The 14,572-nt window shown below is 39.0% G+C and overlaps 1 protein-coding gene across 2 annotated transcripts; it reads right to left on the bottom strand.

Annotated features, from left to right (window-relative positions):
* Nucleotides 1-1,042: 1,042 nt before the first annotated feature.
* Nucleotides 1,043-13,058, bottom strand: psme3ip1 (proteasome activator subunit 3 interacting protein 1). 2 transcript variants are annotated; one of them, XM_044193557.1, is made up of 8 exons: nucleotides 12,913-13,058; nucleotides 10,627-10,763; nucleotides 10,428-10,526; nucleotides 8,216-8,337; nucleotides 4,483-4,622; nucleotides 3,674-3,768; nucleotides 1,895-2,101; nucleotides 1,043-1,471 (listed from the first exon to the last, which is right to left on the bottom strand). In XM_044193557.1, exons 2-8 carry the CDS (start codon nucleotides 10,751-10,753, stop codon nucleotides 1,467-1,469), a joined length of 795 nt encoding a protein of 264 aa, XP_044049492.1. In that variant the 5' UTR covers nucleotides 10,754-10,763; nucleotides 12,913-13,058; the 3' UTR covers nucleotides 1,043-1,466. The 2 variants fall into 2 exon arrangements, with proteins under 2 accessions (XP_044049492.1, XP_044049491.1); XM_044193556.1 differs by having other exon boundaries at nucleotides 1,043-2,101.
* Nucleotides 13,059-14,572: the final 1,514 nt, after the last annotated feature.

Raw genomic sequence — 14,572 nt, 5'->3', positions numbered from 1 at the left:
TTCGGAGAATCCAGTTTTTTTTAGAATGAATTTTCAAACAGAAATCGACTTTGTGTTTAATGCTAATTAGTAAATCTTAGCATGCTAACACGCTAAACCGAGATGGAAAACATTCAACCTCCTACTCCTCAGCATCATCATTATGAATACGTTAGCATGCTGATGTTAGCATTTTTAAAAATAGGCCTCGAGTGAAAGCACCAAGAACAATTTGTCTTCAGAAGTCAGAATTGGAGTCGTTATGCACCATCACTTAAAGGGGAACTCTGCCGATTTCACACATCAAAGTCTGTTAACAGGTCTTGGGGAGAGTACTACTGCATTTATTAAAAAAGTTTTAGTCTTTTGTGGCTCCACAGGAAGCTGTGTGATTGCTTTGGTTGGGTCGGGAGACTACAAGTTTTAAAAATTTGGACGTGTGAAATTATTAAGAAGTGAGATTACCAGACCTCTGTAGCCCGCTTGTTATCTCTGCTTGAGTAAGACAATTATATATACATATACTCCTATATACGCTATTACATGTGGAATCCTACTGTATATATTATAGGAGTGTAATCTGTGAATTACTAAAATTCAATAAATATACCCATTTATTTTATAAACTGTTGCAGTATTTACCTTAACCACTGGTATCCCAACAGGTCCCGAGATCAATCTAAGGGATCGTAACATGACTGGTTTAAGGATTTCTGACCAGTCTAAATTTTGCTTTTTTTCTTGTGAAATACTAGATACTTTTACCTCTTCAGGCCTCCAATCCTTCAAATGAAATAACTTAAATGTCCATATGCCATACCTGTGATGAGTGGTCACATGTAGACATTATCACAAGCCAAAACGGTTGAGGACCACTGAACAAAGGAAGTGGGGCCTAGTATTAGACCAAAAAAAGCTGACTTAATGCAGTATATACTATTTCCAATCCATAATTGGCCCCTGATATTTAAAAAAAGTTTCTAAAAAATCTCTCAGTATCCTGCAAATATAGTAGATCTTTGTCTCTGTCACACACACACAAATACACACAGTAAACACACAGTACAACGGAAAGCTCTTTATTTCTCTCTACTCAGACTTCAACCAACAAAACAAAGCTCCAACGCCTGAGACAGCAGCAAACAGTCCGGCATCTTTCCAGCACAACGTGACTTTGAGACAAACTACTGATGAGAAAACACATTACATCACACAAATAAGAACATTATTTTTCAAACAATTCAGACTTTGCATTTAACCCAAAGAGAGAGAGAAGCGTGTCCTGCCCCGTCTCTCTCTCTCCTCTGCTGCTGATAGCTAAAAGGTGTGAGTCATGTGACACAGTCTAAAGCAGTCTCTTCCTTGCTCCACAGCTGTCAATCACTGTTCCCTCAACCAACAGCACAGCTTGCAGTCGCTGTGGCTTGGGAGGGGGTGTAGGGGGCAGGATGTCGTCGGGGTAGGCAGTGCGGGATTGGTTGCTCGGCTTAAACTGCGTGAGATTTGATTGAGGGAAGGAAGGGTGGAGGTGTCATGTTTGAGTGCCACAATAGCAAAAACCACAAATATATACACAGATTTAGTTCAGAATAGTTTAAATTGGTCCTAATGTTACTGTTTATTAGGGTTATATTAATGGGCTGAACTTTGTCTGATGAGAAAGAGCAACAGTTTAACTCACAGCTGTGAAAACAACAGGAATACTGAACATTTTTGCTAGGTGTATTTGTTGTGTGTTGAGCATATGACTAACATTATATGAACTTGTGTAGCCTGTAGGGACACAGGCTCTGGCGCGCGCGCGCGTGTGTGTGTGTGTGTGTGTGTGTGTGTGTGTGTGTGTGTGTGTGTGTGTTTGTCTATCTGTAGGCCCTGCTGTGCCGGGGGTACGGCAACATGATTGCGTCCACGCTACCTTCGCTGTCTGAGCTGCTGTCAGAGTCGCTGCTGCCAGAATAAACCCAGAGTCCTGGTAAAACGCCGACGCACACGGCTGCTGACGGCAGGTGTAACATGCCTTGACCAGAGCTCAGGGGAGCCGAGGGGGTCTTCGCCGTCAGGCCGGGGACTGTTTGTTGATCTTCAGCTCGCCCTGCTCCTCCTCCTGCTCCATCCTCCTGTTCTGAACAGCACAACATACTGTCAGATTCAGAGCTTGTACATGCAGACATCCCCCCATATCAGGCTCTTTTCAAAAAGGTCAGAGATGAAAATTTGGAGACTATGTAACCAAGGACCAAGAAAAATTAAGATTTTTTTTTTTACTAACTGTGTTAATGGGCTATTTTCAATGATTTAGTTTCGATTTAGATGTGTCTGTAGCATTTCTTTTGAATGCAGTTAAAAAAATGTAAATGCTGTTTGCATATGCAGTAATTTGTTTTGTAAAAAAAACATTTGCAGTAGCTAGCACCTGAAAAGCCAGATATTTCTCTGAAGTTGGGGAAATTAACTAAAAGGAGAGTAAATATCGGACAATGAATGTTAATGTGGCGCCGTGTCTGCTGGATATGTAAATAGGCAAATGTTTGCTAATACACTTGCCATACCAACTTAATTAATAAATAATCACAAATCAACGAATGCAGCTTTAAACACTGTTGTAATACTTGCACTTCTACTGCAGTCAAAGTGAAAATGAATACTGAATTGAGGTGTTACAAGTTACAGCTGCTGTTATTTTGTTATTAACAGTATTTTACTAGATTTTATTTTATTTATTATTATTATTCAGCGTGTTTTATTTCCCATCTTATGTTATACATTCCTCATTTTTATTTTACAATAAGTATGGCATTCTGTCATTCTATGTCTATTTTCATGTGAAGATGCATGTATTCTATTCTCATCTTATTTTTACTTTTTTATTTTTTTACTTTATAATAACTATGGCATTTTATGTTTTTATGTTCATTCTGTTGTTTTTTTTATGTGAAGCACTCAGTGCATGTTTTTTCTTTGTTGTAAAGCACTTTGAGCTGCATTTGTTGTATGAAAGGTGGCGTACAAATAAAGTTGTTTATTATTATTATTATTATTATTATTATTATTATTATTATTATCATCATCAGTGAAATATGAAACTTGATATGTACACAGAATAAAAATGTGTGGACAAAACAAGAACTGACACCTCGTCTTGAGTAATATATAGCTTAACCAGAACTACCATTTTCAGTGCCACTGCCCCACGGGATCTACTGAGAACCGTTCACTCATATGAATCAGGGTTGGAGCCAAAGTAATCGAAACTTAGTGATGTGAAGATGTTATCCCTGGCCTCTGTTGTTTGACCATGAATCTTTAAACACAGCGCTTACCAGTTGCATTGAGTAACTCAAGTGTGAAACAAGGTCAAGCTAGCCCTGGGCTACCCGTTTTTATAGACTCAAGTTTCCTTTTTTTCTTGTGAGTTTCTTTTCTTAGGTTTCCATTATGAGGCAGACCAGCCTAAAATCTGAGTAAACGTGGCTCCACTGAATCTACATCACACTTCCACTTTGCAAGATTTCCCAATTTTAAAAAGGTAGTTCCAGCTCTGCATGTGGAAGCAGTGAGCTGTGTATGAGTTTGTGTTTTTCTGGTCTGATAGTTCTGATTTAGCAATTCCAGGAATTGTCAAAGAGGTGCACAACTCAATTTCTGTCCAGTTCAGATAAACATCCCTCCTTAAAGGCCTCAGGCTGCAGCCCACCTGTGTGTCTGTCTCCATTTCCTGTCGTTGCTGTTGCTGTTGCTGTTGTGATTTCCAACTTCTGTTTCTTACTGCTGTCTGACGACTGGGAGGAACTGGGTAAGAGAACAAAGAGATTTTGAAGATTTAAAGCTCCTCTTCTAATCAAGATTTTCATGTCAGCAATGGGACAAATGTGCACTGTGAATGGGGGTCATTCGCAGTGACAAACCCAGAAAATTATTACCTGACTCTACAGTTCCCCTCAGCTCCACAGAGCATTTTAGCGTCTTTCAGCTCATTGTTTTGGTTTTATGATATGGTTTTATTTGAGCATAGAGGTTCAGTCTTGACATATATTGTGATAAAAATTGTAAACTCAAGGTTCAACTTACTTAGCTATTCCTCAAGCTTTCTGCAGGTGGACCTGGGATACGGCGAAAGCTTCAGGAAAAACCTAATTATCATCATTTTCAATTCAGTGTTTTTGGCTGCAACAGGCAGCTGTTTTCTGCAAAAGGGTTCTGATAAAGTGACGCTACCTGCCCAACACCAAACTGCAGACCAACAAAGTTAGCGACTAGCTGGTGGAGCATTTAGCAGCTACAGAGAACAATGTTTCCCTCAGGAGTTGGTGAAAATGAAAACCAAAACCAAAGGAGAGTGGATATTGGACTTAAATTTGTCAGATGGGCACAAACACAAATGAATGCTAATATTGTTCAGCGTCTGCTGGATGTGTAAATAGGAAACTGCTTGCTAACAAGTGCACCACATCAACTTTATAAGGTGATAATTTGTCAGTGTTTAAAGGATGTGTATCTGCGTACCTGCGCCTCTTGACAGCTCCAGCCAGTAAATGGGCCTGAGACAGGTGGCTGGTCCTTTGCTCTGCCACTGAATGTTTAGGTACTGCCTTTTTTTCAGGCTCTTTACGGCTTTCGGTTGACGCTTGCTTCACTAGAGCGCTGTGAAAGTACAGAGTTAAGGTGAATAAAGGGAGCAAAGAGTGGGGCTCAGGGGCAAGTAGAAACACACGACCCATTCAGCAGCATTCTGTCCTCCCTTCAGGGGGAGCCATTACATCTCTCCATCAGTGTGCTGGAAAAAGTGACACAGTTCTGAAAGGCTAAGAAAAGCACTCTGGCAGAGAGAGGTGACACAGATATAGAACCTAAAAGAAGACCAGGACATGGACAGAGCTCAGGAGACATGAAATCGGGTCGAGATGCAGAGACAGAGGAAAATAGACAGAGAGAGACACAAAAAGACAAAGCACACACGGTATAAAGTGGACAGGAATCAGCAGACACAAAGTGGGGCATTAGGTATATGTGCGATAGACACTAGCAGTCCTGAGTTTTCACTGCATTAACTAAGGTCTGCACCTGTGTGTGCGTGTACTTTGTATCACAGGTGGTAACTACGGTGACAATTTAAAGCAGTTGCTGTGAACAGTTTCCAAGACAACCCATTCTCTTCTTCATCTGCAGACAAACCTGTCTGTCAGAAACCTGTCTGTCCGCAAAGACAAAGAGAGAGTGACAGAGAGGGACTGATGAAAAGCACAGAGAGCAACAACCAACAAGTAAAACTACTGGACGTGTATTCAAATGTGCACTGTAGACATGCAAGGATTTCATCTGGTGTAGTATTTACACTTTGATGTAAGGAACAGTACCTATGGATTACAGGAGTTCTGTTAATAAATTAGGTGGTCTGTCCTAAATACATGAATTCTTCCCAATTGATTATCATATCAATATTAATCAGATGTAACATTTTTATTTAATTAGAGGACAATTCCAAATAGCTGACAACTGTATATGTCTTTTTTTCCTGTACTGCACAGACAATGCTGCATGTACTGTAAAGTTTACCTGAACCTCCTCAAAATATTCTTATGCTTCTTTCATGGGCTAAAATTTGAGGTTATGTAATGCAGCAATATAATGCAGATAGGATTTGGCAAACAGGACTGGTTCCAGACCTCTGAATCGCTGCCCACATCTTAGATTTGTTCAGCGATTGCGCCCACTCACAGCTGCTTTCTCCAGTTGGAGAAACAGTCGGCCAATGAGAGTTCAGTAGGCGGGATTAAGAATGGGGACGCCATTTTCCTACATAGCTAGCTAGTAGAGCTAGACTGACAAATCGGCCAGGCTGATATATCACTCTCAGTATATGTCAGCTGACAAGTAACAAGAAATATATAAATATATAAAGTACAGATATGCCAAACTAGATTTGAGGTAATTTAGAAACAGTGTCATAATTACATAGTTTGTCCACCAGAGAGCACTGACAGGTTTATTTTTTAAACTGTAAAATGTCTCACTCAGTATATTGTTCCCAAGAACTCATAGATTGACATATTTCATTGTGAAAAATGTTTCGTTAACTGCTCCTAGCAACCGTTGGCAGGATGAATAAGTCATTCGCTAGTGGTTAGAGCAAAACAGACCAAGATAATCCCCCTCCCAACAAGAAATTGGTTAACATGAACACAATATCAGGCTGAATGAAGTGAAACAAAGTGGAATTACAATCTAATTATTAAGCAACAAGAAGAAGAAAATCCCTTGCAAATCCCAAAGACATTGCTTGTAATAATTTTGTCCTTCAGATAAAGCTGAAGGGCATAATTATAGACAGACTAATTTGTGTACAGCATAGTGCTGGTATCATACATGAGGATGGACACGTGCAGAAGGTGTGTGTGAGGGTGTGTGTGTGTATATATATATATATATATATATATATAAAATGTATGTATGATGCAGTCCCAGCAGGAGCTTCAGTATGGTGGCGCTGTGCCTGTCTCTACCAAAGCACATAAAGCTGCCTTTAATATATGCACCAAGAGACTCCCATATGAGCAGCATGCATGTCCTTCAACTGTTCAACAGCATGAAGTGCTGAAATTACCAAAAACCAGCTTCGCTGCTTAGCTTAGGGAGATACTGAAACACTTACTGAGAAACTCTATGTAATATACAGCACCTGGACACCTGGATCTCATCATGTAGCTTTTCCCACCAATATGTTTAAAGGTGCTATTGATAACATTGATAACATCCAGCCACTAGATGACACACTCCCCGTCCTACAGGCTACAGGGAGAAAGGACGATGGTATAATAATGTCAGTATTTCCAGATTTTCATATTAACGTGAGTACCATAGCTGCTCATTGCAGCTGGCTACATGGCTAGCTTTCCACAAGTATCTCAGCAAAGTGTCTCATAATTGGGTTAACGTTAGACTGTCATATGAGAAGACACCCTCAATAACAATCACGTTTTGGGTCTAAACAGGATAATGAGCAGATTTACAGTAGTTCGGAACTTTAATTCCGAACTACTGGTCAATCAAGTTGCCCTGCATAAACTTGTACTGGCCCCAGGCCATTGGTTATGTTGGACCCTGTCCAAATCTAAATCCCCTCTGATATGCATCTTTGTTATAACGTTACATTGTTTGAGGGAACTATAACATTAGGTAACTGGACAGAACTGTAATTTTATGGGTTATTGTTGTTCGGACGATTCAAGTTAGCTAATATGTGCTAACGTGTCTGTTTTCTATGCTGTCTTTTTTAGCCTAGTGTTTGGCTGCACTGTGTAGAATAAAGGAGCCTACAGTTCAAGGATTTAACCTTTTGACGCGCTTCGAGACGAGCACACGACCAGCTGAGCAAAAACTAATAATACTACTGTCTCAGTGGGCAGCGAGTATTTCTGTTTCAGACAGACGTACAGAGCTGGAAGGATTTGTAAACCAGAAACCTCAGCACCTGACAAAGTAGTCACAGACAAATTTGCATTAATATTAGATATTTACTGGGCAATAAGAATGACACTTTTTGCCTTAATGGGCTAATTTTAGCATTAGATACAAGATGTGTATTAGCTTGAGGAAAACGCTGCATTATATTTTTAAGGGATATAGTTGAAGAAATGCATCTTCTAAATTGAAATTAGTTTTGACTGCCTTGTTCTGGAGGCATGTTGAGTGTTGTATTTTCAGTTTGAATTGATATTTGTTTTGATATAATGCAAACATAAAAAAAAAACATACAGATTGTGATAAAGTGTCAGCATGCATGTGAGTGAAGTACATTGATACTGGTGACACAGAGAGAGAATTTTTGCAAATATCTGTTTAGCATTTACATGAATTGCTACTTTATTTTAATTTAGATTTGTATTGAAATGTATTACAGTACTGGAAGTTGGAACTGGTTTCAGAATATTAAAACTGTACGGCAATAGCTTCAAATCCAAATGTCTTTTTTCCCCTTTTCTTTTTTTGCCTGTGGAGCATGTGATGTTTCCATGCTGAATTCCATGACTAGCTAATCCTCATTTCATAAACAACAAAATAAACAAGCCAAATGAGGTGCAACTGCTGTGACTTCAACTACATGTCAGTGCTTATTTTAAATCTGTTATCGGCCATTAAAATGGGGGATAACGGGTGAACATATTTAGGCAAATAAACACAGAGCAATACAGGCTAATTAATATGTGTTTTTCATTTAAACACGTGATAAAAAGGATATTCTGTATTCCAACAGTTCCTGCTTCTCTTCATCCCTGCGTTGCTTCTCCACCAGGCACTGTTGCCGGGAGACCTCGTCCAGGAAGCTGGACTCATCCTCATCCAATCCTCTCACCATGTTCCCTGTCACCATGGAAACAAACATGCTCTCAACACATGGCAATAGAGTGATTGCATTTTTCAGAAAACAAACCGACAGTTTATTTTTAATCCAAGTGACCTTCCTCTCGAAAGAAATCCCTGAATTGTACTGTTCCCGTTACAGATGTATGAAATGTACGGTTGTTTTTGAACACTGACGCTGTCAAATTTTTTAAACATACTAAAAATTGTTTTATGAATGCTTGAATTGAATGAGTGCGAGTTCTTTCCCAATTAGTCTCTTTACTAGAATATATAAAATAACATACATACAGGATATGGCTTTGCATAGCTGCAAATCTGCCATCTGCTAATGAAATGCAGAATAAACGTTAAACAAAGAATAACTTTTGAACAGTACTCCCAAGAAAACTTTAAACAGATACCATTGTATTGTTTTTAAATATTTTTATGATTATGCCTGGCAAAGTAATTAAAATAGTAAAGCTAAACAAGTTAGAAGAAGCTTGTCTACAAAAATAACATCCAACCAACAGAAGCAGAGCAAAGTCATCAGAGATATAGCTTTACTCTTTCACTATCGTTAATTAAAGTGTAGCTTTTTTAAGACCGGTGTGAATGGAACTGACAGCTGCAAAATATTCTCCTGTTCTTGCAGAATATCTTCATATGAAACACTTTTAAACATAAAAAAACTGAACTAATGCTGTAAATACAGTGTAGAGATAGTTGAATGCATTAATGTTATACACAAAATGCACTGATTAGTAAATTAATATCTACTGAAAACAAACATTCAAAGGGATTAGGCACTAAGAGTAATATCATTAGGCTTGCCTATTACCAATGACATAATTAAAGGGATACTCCAGCAATGTCACTTCCATGTCGTTGGGCGATTTATGAAAGACAGATTCAAAATTATCAAAATTGATGCAGCAGAGGCCGAGATATCCTGACTTTTAGTCCCTAGTATGAGTCAAGCTATCGTGTCACCGCGCGTGTGCATGTGCGTCATTGTGCGCATACACAGAGACGAACAAAACGGGGATCCACAAGTGAAGAAAACTGCTCCATAGTGATACTAGAGGTCAGAAACTCCACTGGGTACCTTTAAAATACAGTTTAGTCCAGTGGTTCTCAAGCCAGGGGTCGGGCCCCTCCAAAGATAAAGATAAATCTGGGGGGTCGTGAGATAATTAATGGGGTAGGAAAGAAGAGAAAACAAAGTTCTGCTACATAAACCTGTATACATTTTTGGGATTTTTTGCTTTTTTGTTAAGTAATGGCTAATCTAATAATAAACAAATGTCTGAGAAGTTTAGAGGGGAAATGTCTTTTTGGTGGAACTGCTAACAACTCCTAGACATCTAAACCGTGACAAGGGGCCCCAACCAGACACAGCTTTTGTGTAAGGGGGCACAAGTGTGTTGTACTTTTTGATGCTTATCATATGATTTATGTAAAACTGGAATCTTAATAGCCATCAGATTAATGTAGTGGGGTAAAAAGTACAATATTTGTCACAGATGACATTTAACAAGCTGAGTGGTCGGTGTAGTCCCTCATTCGTCCAGGAGTGTTCTATCGTAGAAAAGGTTTCAGTCGTAGTCATCTGGACACTGTTTTCAGAATCAAGACGTTTCGGCTCCCATCCGGAAGTCATTCTCAATTGTGAAAAAATTGGACGAGGGGTCCCCCGTAGTCCAGATGACTACAAGCTGAGTGGTACTAACCATCATAAGTAAACTGACGCTGATGCAAGAAATTGTCGGAGTGTGTCTTTAATCATGAGAAAATATTATAAAGTAATGAATTTTGTGAACGATCTTTTGTAACCCACCCTCGTCTGCAAAGTAAAGAGAGGTAGCTACACGTTAAAACTGAGAATTTAAGTGTTGGAGTGGACTGTTTAGCATTTAATACACTGATGGGTACTGCTGATTACAAATCCTTGTCATGACTGTTGATCTTTATAACCCATAGCCACTGGCTCTTTGTCTTGGTATAGCAGCAGAGGAAAAGTGTTAATTCAAACAGAAATGGAAAATTTAGGTAAAAGTCCTAATGACAGATGTAACAAAGAGAAACAGAGAGACAAGACAACCCACTGAATTTGAATTGCTCCTCATATTCCTCTTGTTTCTTGTCTTTCTGCTCCTGCAGTCGCTCAAAGAGGGAACGTGGGTCATACTCCTCCTCTGGGGCATCTGAGGAGTACACAAACAAATATGTGGCTGTACACACAGATATATGTATTTCAGAGGTTTGGTGCGTTCTGGATCTGTGTGTAAGTGCATGTGTTCTTACCCTCTGGGTCGTCAGGTTTCCTGACTTTCTCCCATTCCTCCTGCCTCTTCTTCCTCTTCTCATCAAGTTCAGATTCCGACACAAACTTCCTGCTGAGGTCGACGCCCGCTGCCCCTCCCCCTTCCATTACAACTGACCTACACACAAACACACCTTACTTCTGAGTATCACTCCAAAGAAAATATGTTTTTATCTGATGGGCTGTTACTACTGTGTGAAGAAGTCTATGGCAGTGGTTTTCAAAAAAAAATCTTTATAAATCATTTCTGTAGACTTCTTTATCCCTGAAGTAAACAGTCACAAATATGTCACCAGGTTTTGATATGTAAAGTTAGGCTAATTTGTCATTTTGAGAATATATGGAAACAGAGGTGAGATGCACCAGGAGAGAAATTCACACAAAAAATGTCTTTGGCGAAAAAATTGTTGAGCCTGAACCACAGATTCAACTCCATAGTGGTTTTTAAGCTCTAGTGGTGGTGTTACAGCAGAATCACACAGTATGATGTTATTTTCTAAGTTTTATCTACGGTGGCCGACAAGGGCAAACGCACTGCCGCTTAAGAAAACACATGCAAATAAACAAAACACAAGCAAACTTAAAAAACATCTTCATTAACTTGACAACACATGTGCAGCATTTAGAAAACACAAAACCACAACAAAAGTGTTTCCAGAGGACACTAGAAAGTGCTGAACACGATTTGGACACGCATGTAGTTTTTTATCATGGTTTGTGACTCATGAAGTTATTGAAGTCGGATCCGTGTGTCAACCGTTCATGTTTATGTTCTGGGTTTCTGACTTCTGCTACTGCTCTACTCTGCAACATGCGCTGAAAGTGACCACTGCATGTGCCTCGCAAGAGCTTGCAGAGCGAAAAAATGGAATTCTATCAGTAGTTTTAATGATTTGTCTCAGTCTACTACCCTACAACCAGTGTTGACAGACGACCTGTAGCCTGCATTATAATCATATTGGCATTATTAAACCAGAAATATCCAGAGGGATAGGCTACAGGCCAAGCATTGTAATGATAAAGAGATATGCTCAGCTTCAATGTTTAAAAAGTTACACATCACACTGTATCACATTTTGGGAGGGGGGGATGCAGGAATCCTTGCAGACTGCAGGAAACGCTATTTATGTGCACTTGGTCAGTCCCACGTTCATAACAGGCTACAGTCAGTCTGTCATCACTGATGAACCTGGTTATTATGGTTAACAGTAGTTTTGCAACATTTTTTCTCAAGTTCCTTCAAATGTACCCTAATTTTCAGTTTCAAAAATGCTTTACAAACTTTGTATTTCAATCTACGTGCTCCTGCGAAGTAAGTGCTCGGACCGCGCATGCTCAAAGGAGATGGAGAAACTACAAAAAGAACCGATCGTGGAGACCCGACTTCATGGGTCACAAACCTTTTTAGTGTCCTCTGGAAACACTTCCATTGTCGTTTTGTGTTTGCAGCGTGTTTTCTAAATGCTGCGCATGTGTTGTCAAATTAATCAAGAAGGGTTTTTTTTATTTATTTGCTTGTGTTTTCAGTTGCAGAGCCTATGCCTTTACCGTATTTATCACTTAAGTTAGGTGGCGACACACTGCTGCTGTGAGATCACTAAAAAGACAACACATGCAAACCACAACAACAACTACATAACCACAGCCTTTTTTAACTAACATATTCAGGTTCTAAACTGAACTCAACCTGTAAGGTTATGGCTCTCCCTTGTGGTCATCTTTAATCAGCACAAGTAATTTAATTTATAGCAATTTAACAGACTTTTCTTCAACGAAGACAGCTCAAGAAAACCATAAGGACACCACAACCGATTTGCCATGAGGTGGTGATCGAATTAAATACGAATTCTGCTTAATGGACCATTTGTACCACTATGTTAACCGTTGCCCAAGGCGACGACAACAACGTTAGCTGCTAAAGATTAGCCTTTTCAGCCAGATGACATACTCTGCTCTAACGATAAAATTAACCAGAACAGCAATCAATCTGCAATACAACAGCATGCTCACTATTTGCTTTCTATTGTTGAGGTTGAGACGCTCGAGCGGTAAAGCTGTGGGCACGCAAATGCCTTCTGTACCGCAACCCCCGGCTATCGTTAGCTTCATTAGCATTCAAGCAAGCTGCTGTCACCGCGCTGTCAGTAACCGAACACCGTGTCAGGTTGGGAAAGCGATACTTTCAGAGGCACAAACGAACATAGTTGAGTTTTCTCTTATGACTGTTTCATATCATGTTGAAACATTTCTCCGTCAATTAAACTTACCAAGCTCGGATAGTCGGTATGATATTACTGCTCCAAAAAATGACGTTTTGTGTCACTGTAAAAATAGTCCGTCACGGTTTTGGACGTGCAATTTTTGTTCCGACCTGCTTTTCTGTAGCAGGGCCGAGCGGGTCTGTCAACACAGCGAAGAATGATGTTCTGTTTAGAGATATCACTGGCTGAATGCCAAATCGAGACACTGTTTAGTCGCTATTATCTGTTCTGCTGGGTAAATGTACAACTTAAATATCTTAGCTAGGGGTTTACACGATGACATTCAGTCGTATATAATTTTTTGCATTTCAATTTCCAAAACTGATTATATAAATCATTAAAAACTGCTAAATGTTTTAATTGCTTGTAGTAGGCTATAACGTAGAAACTTTAATGCTGAAATCAAGTGCAGTATACAAACAAGGCAACACTGCCATCGAAAGGTGACACTAGAAAACAGCAATAGTTTACAAAAACTGAATTAAAACACAAATTAAATTAATAAGGAAATAAGAGGCATTGTCTTTATCATGTAGAAGGAAAGGTTTTGCATAACATCACTGAATATGTCTTCCAGAGTTTAAGTGAATCTGCAGGTCCAGAGTAAGTGAGAAACAGTTTCAGGTTGCAGTTCAAAGGATGAACACATCGCATTAATATCGTTTTTGAACTTCTGAAGGAAGAATTTCATGGAATAAAACTCATGAATAAACTCAACAGGAATTTCTTTCACCTTATTAAATATGAAAAAGTTTTGCTGTATAGTCCATACTCTCCAATTTATATCTCTCACATAATTCCATTATAACATTGCTCAGGGGACAGCAACAATGTTGTTCTTATTTTTTTGTAGTTATTTCTCTTGGTGCCAGAAAAACAAATCTTGCCAACCAGACAGGCCCTAGGATCAGCAGGATATGCCTAAATGTGATGTAACTCCACTCCTTCAATTCCATATGGGACAGCATCAAAACAAACAGAAAAAAGAAATTATATATATATATATATATATAAAGAGAGAGAGAGAAATTCAGAGTAGTAATAGAGAAGGCCATTATAATGAAATAACTGAGACACTAATACTTTGGGGCACATTTTTAAGAAATAGGTTCCAGAGATTTGCTTTGAATAAAATAATGCAATTGTTGCAAATGTAGAAGTTGAGGCCTTGAGGCCATTGGTTCCTGGGATTTATTGTTTTTTAAGTGCTTTGTAGCTTAAATATATTCTTCTATGTCACAGTCTGATTCACTCAATTTCACAGTTTTTTGCTATTATATCTTGGTCTTCAATAACATTCATTTTTAATTGTTGTTCTTTTTGGCTTGTTGCTTTTCTGCTCACCCTCTTACAGCCATTTGCTGTGTGTTCTGAAATACAGCTCCCTGAGCTTCGCATTTAAACATTTCAGATCAGAGAGATTAACTTTTAGCAACATATTAGCAACCACAATACATCTGGAATTTAAACATTGAATGCATATAGCCTAAAGAAACAAGGATGCAACTGCAAATCGACCTGTTAACTGAATTAAGTTGAATTATACAATAAATAAATAAATGCGGGGTCCCTTATAAACAATATGGGTTACACAGTTAACAGTAGGAAATACCAAAATAGTAAGCATTAACAATCAACAAATTAACAGGGTCCTCCTGCAGAACCG

The sequence above is a fragment of the Siniperca chuatsi genome, linkage group LG4 (genome assembly GCF_020085105.1).
Source record: "Siniperca chuatsi isolate FFG_IHB_CAS linkage group LG4, ASM2008510v1, whole genome shotgun sequence".
In the NCBI taxonomy this organism is placed as follows: domain Eukaryota; kingdom Metazoa; phylum Chordata; class Actinopteri; order Centrarchiformes; family Sinipercidae; genus Siniperca; species Siniperca chuatsi.
The sequence above is the reverse complement of the archived record's forward strand: the minus strand, read 5'-3'. Positions and strand labels throughout refer to the sequence as shown.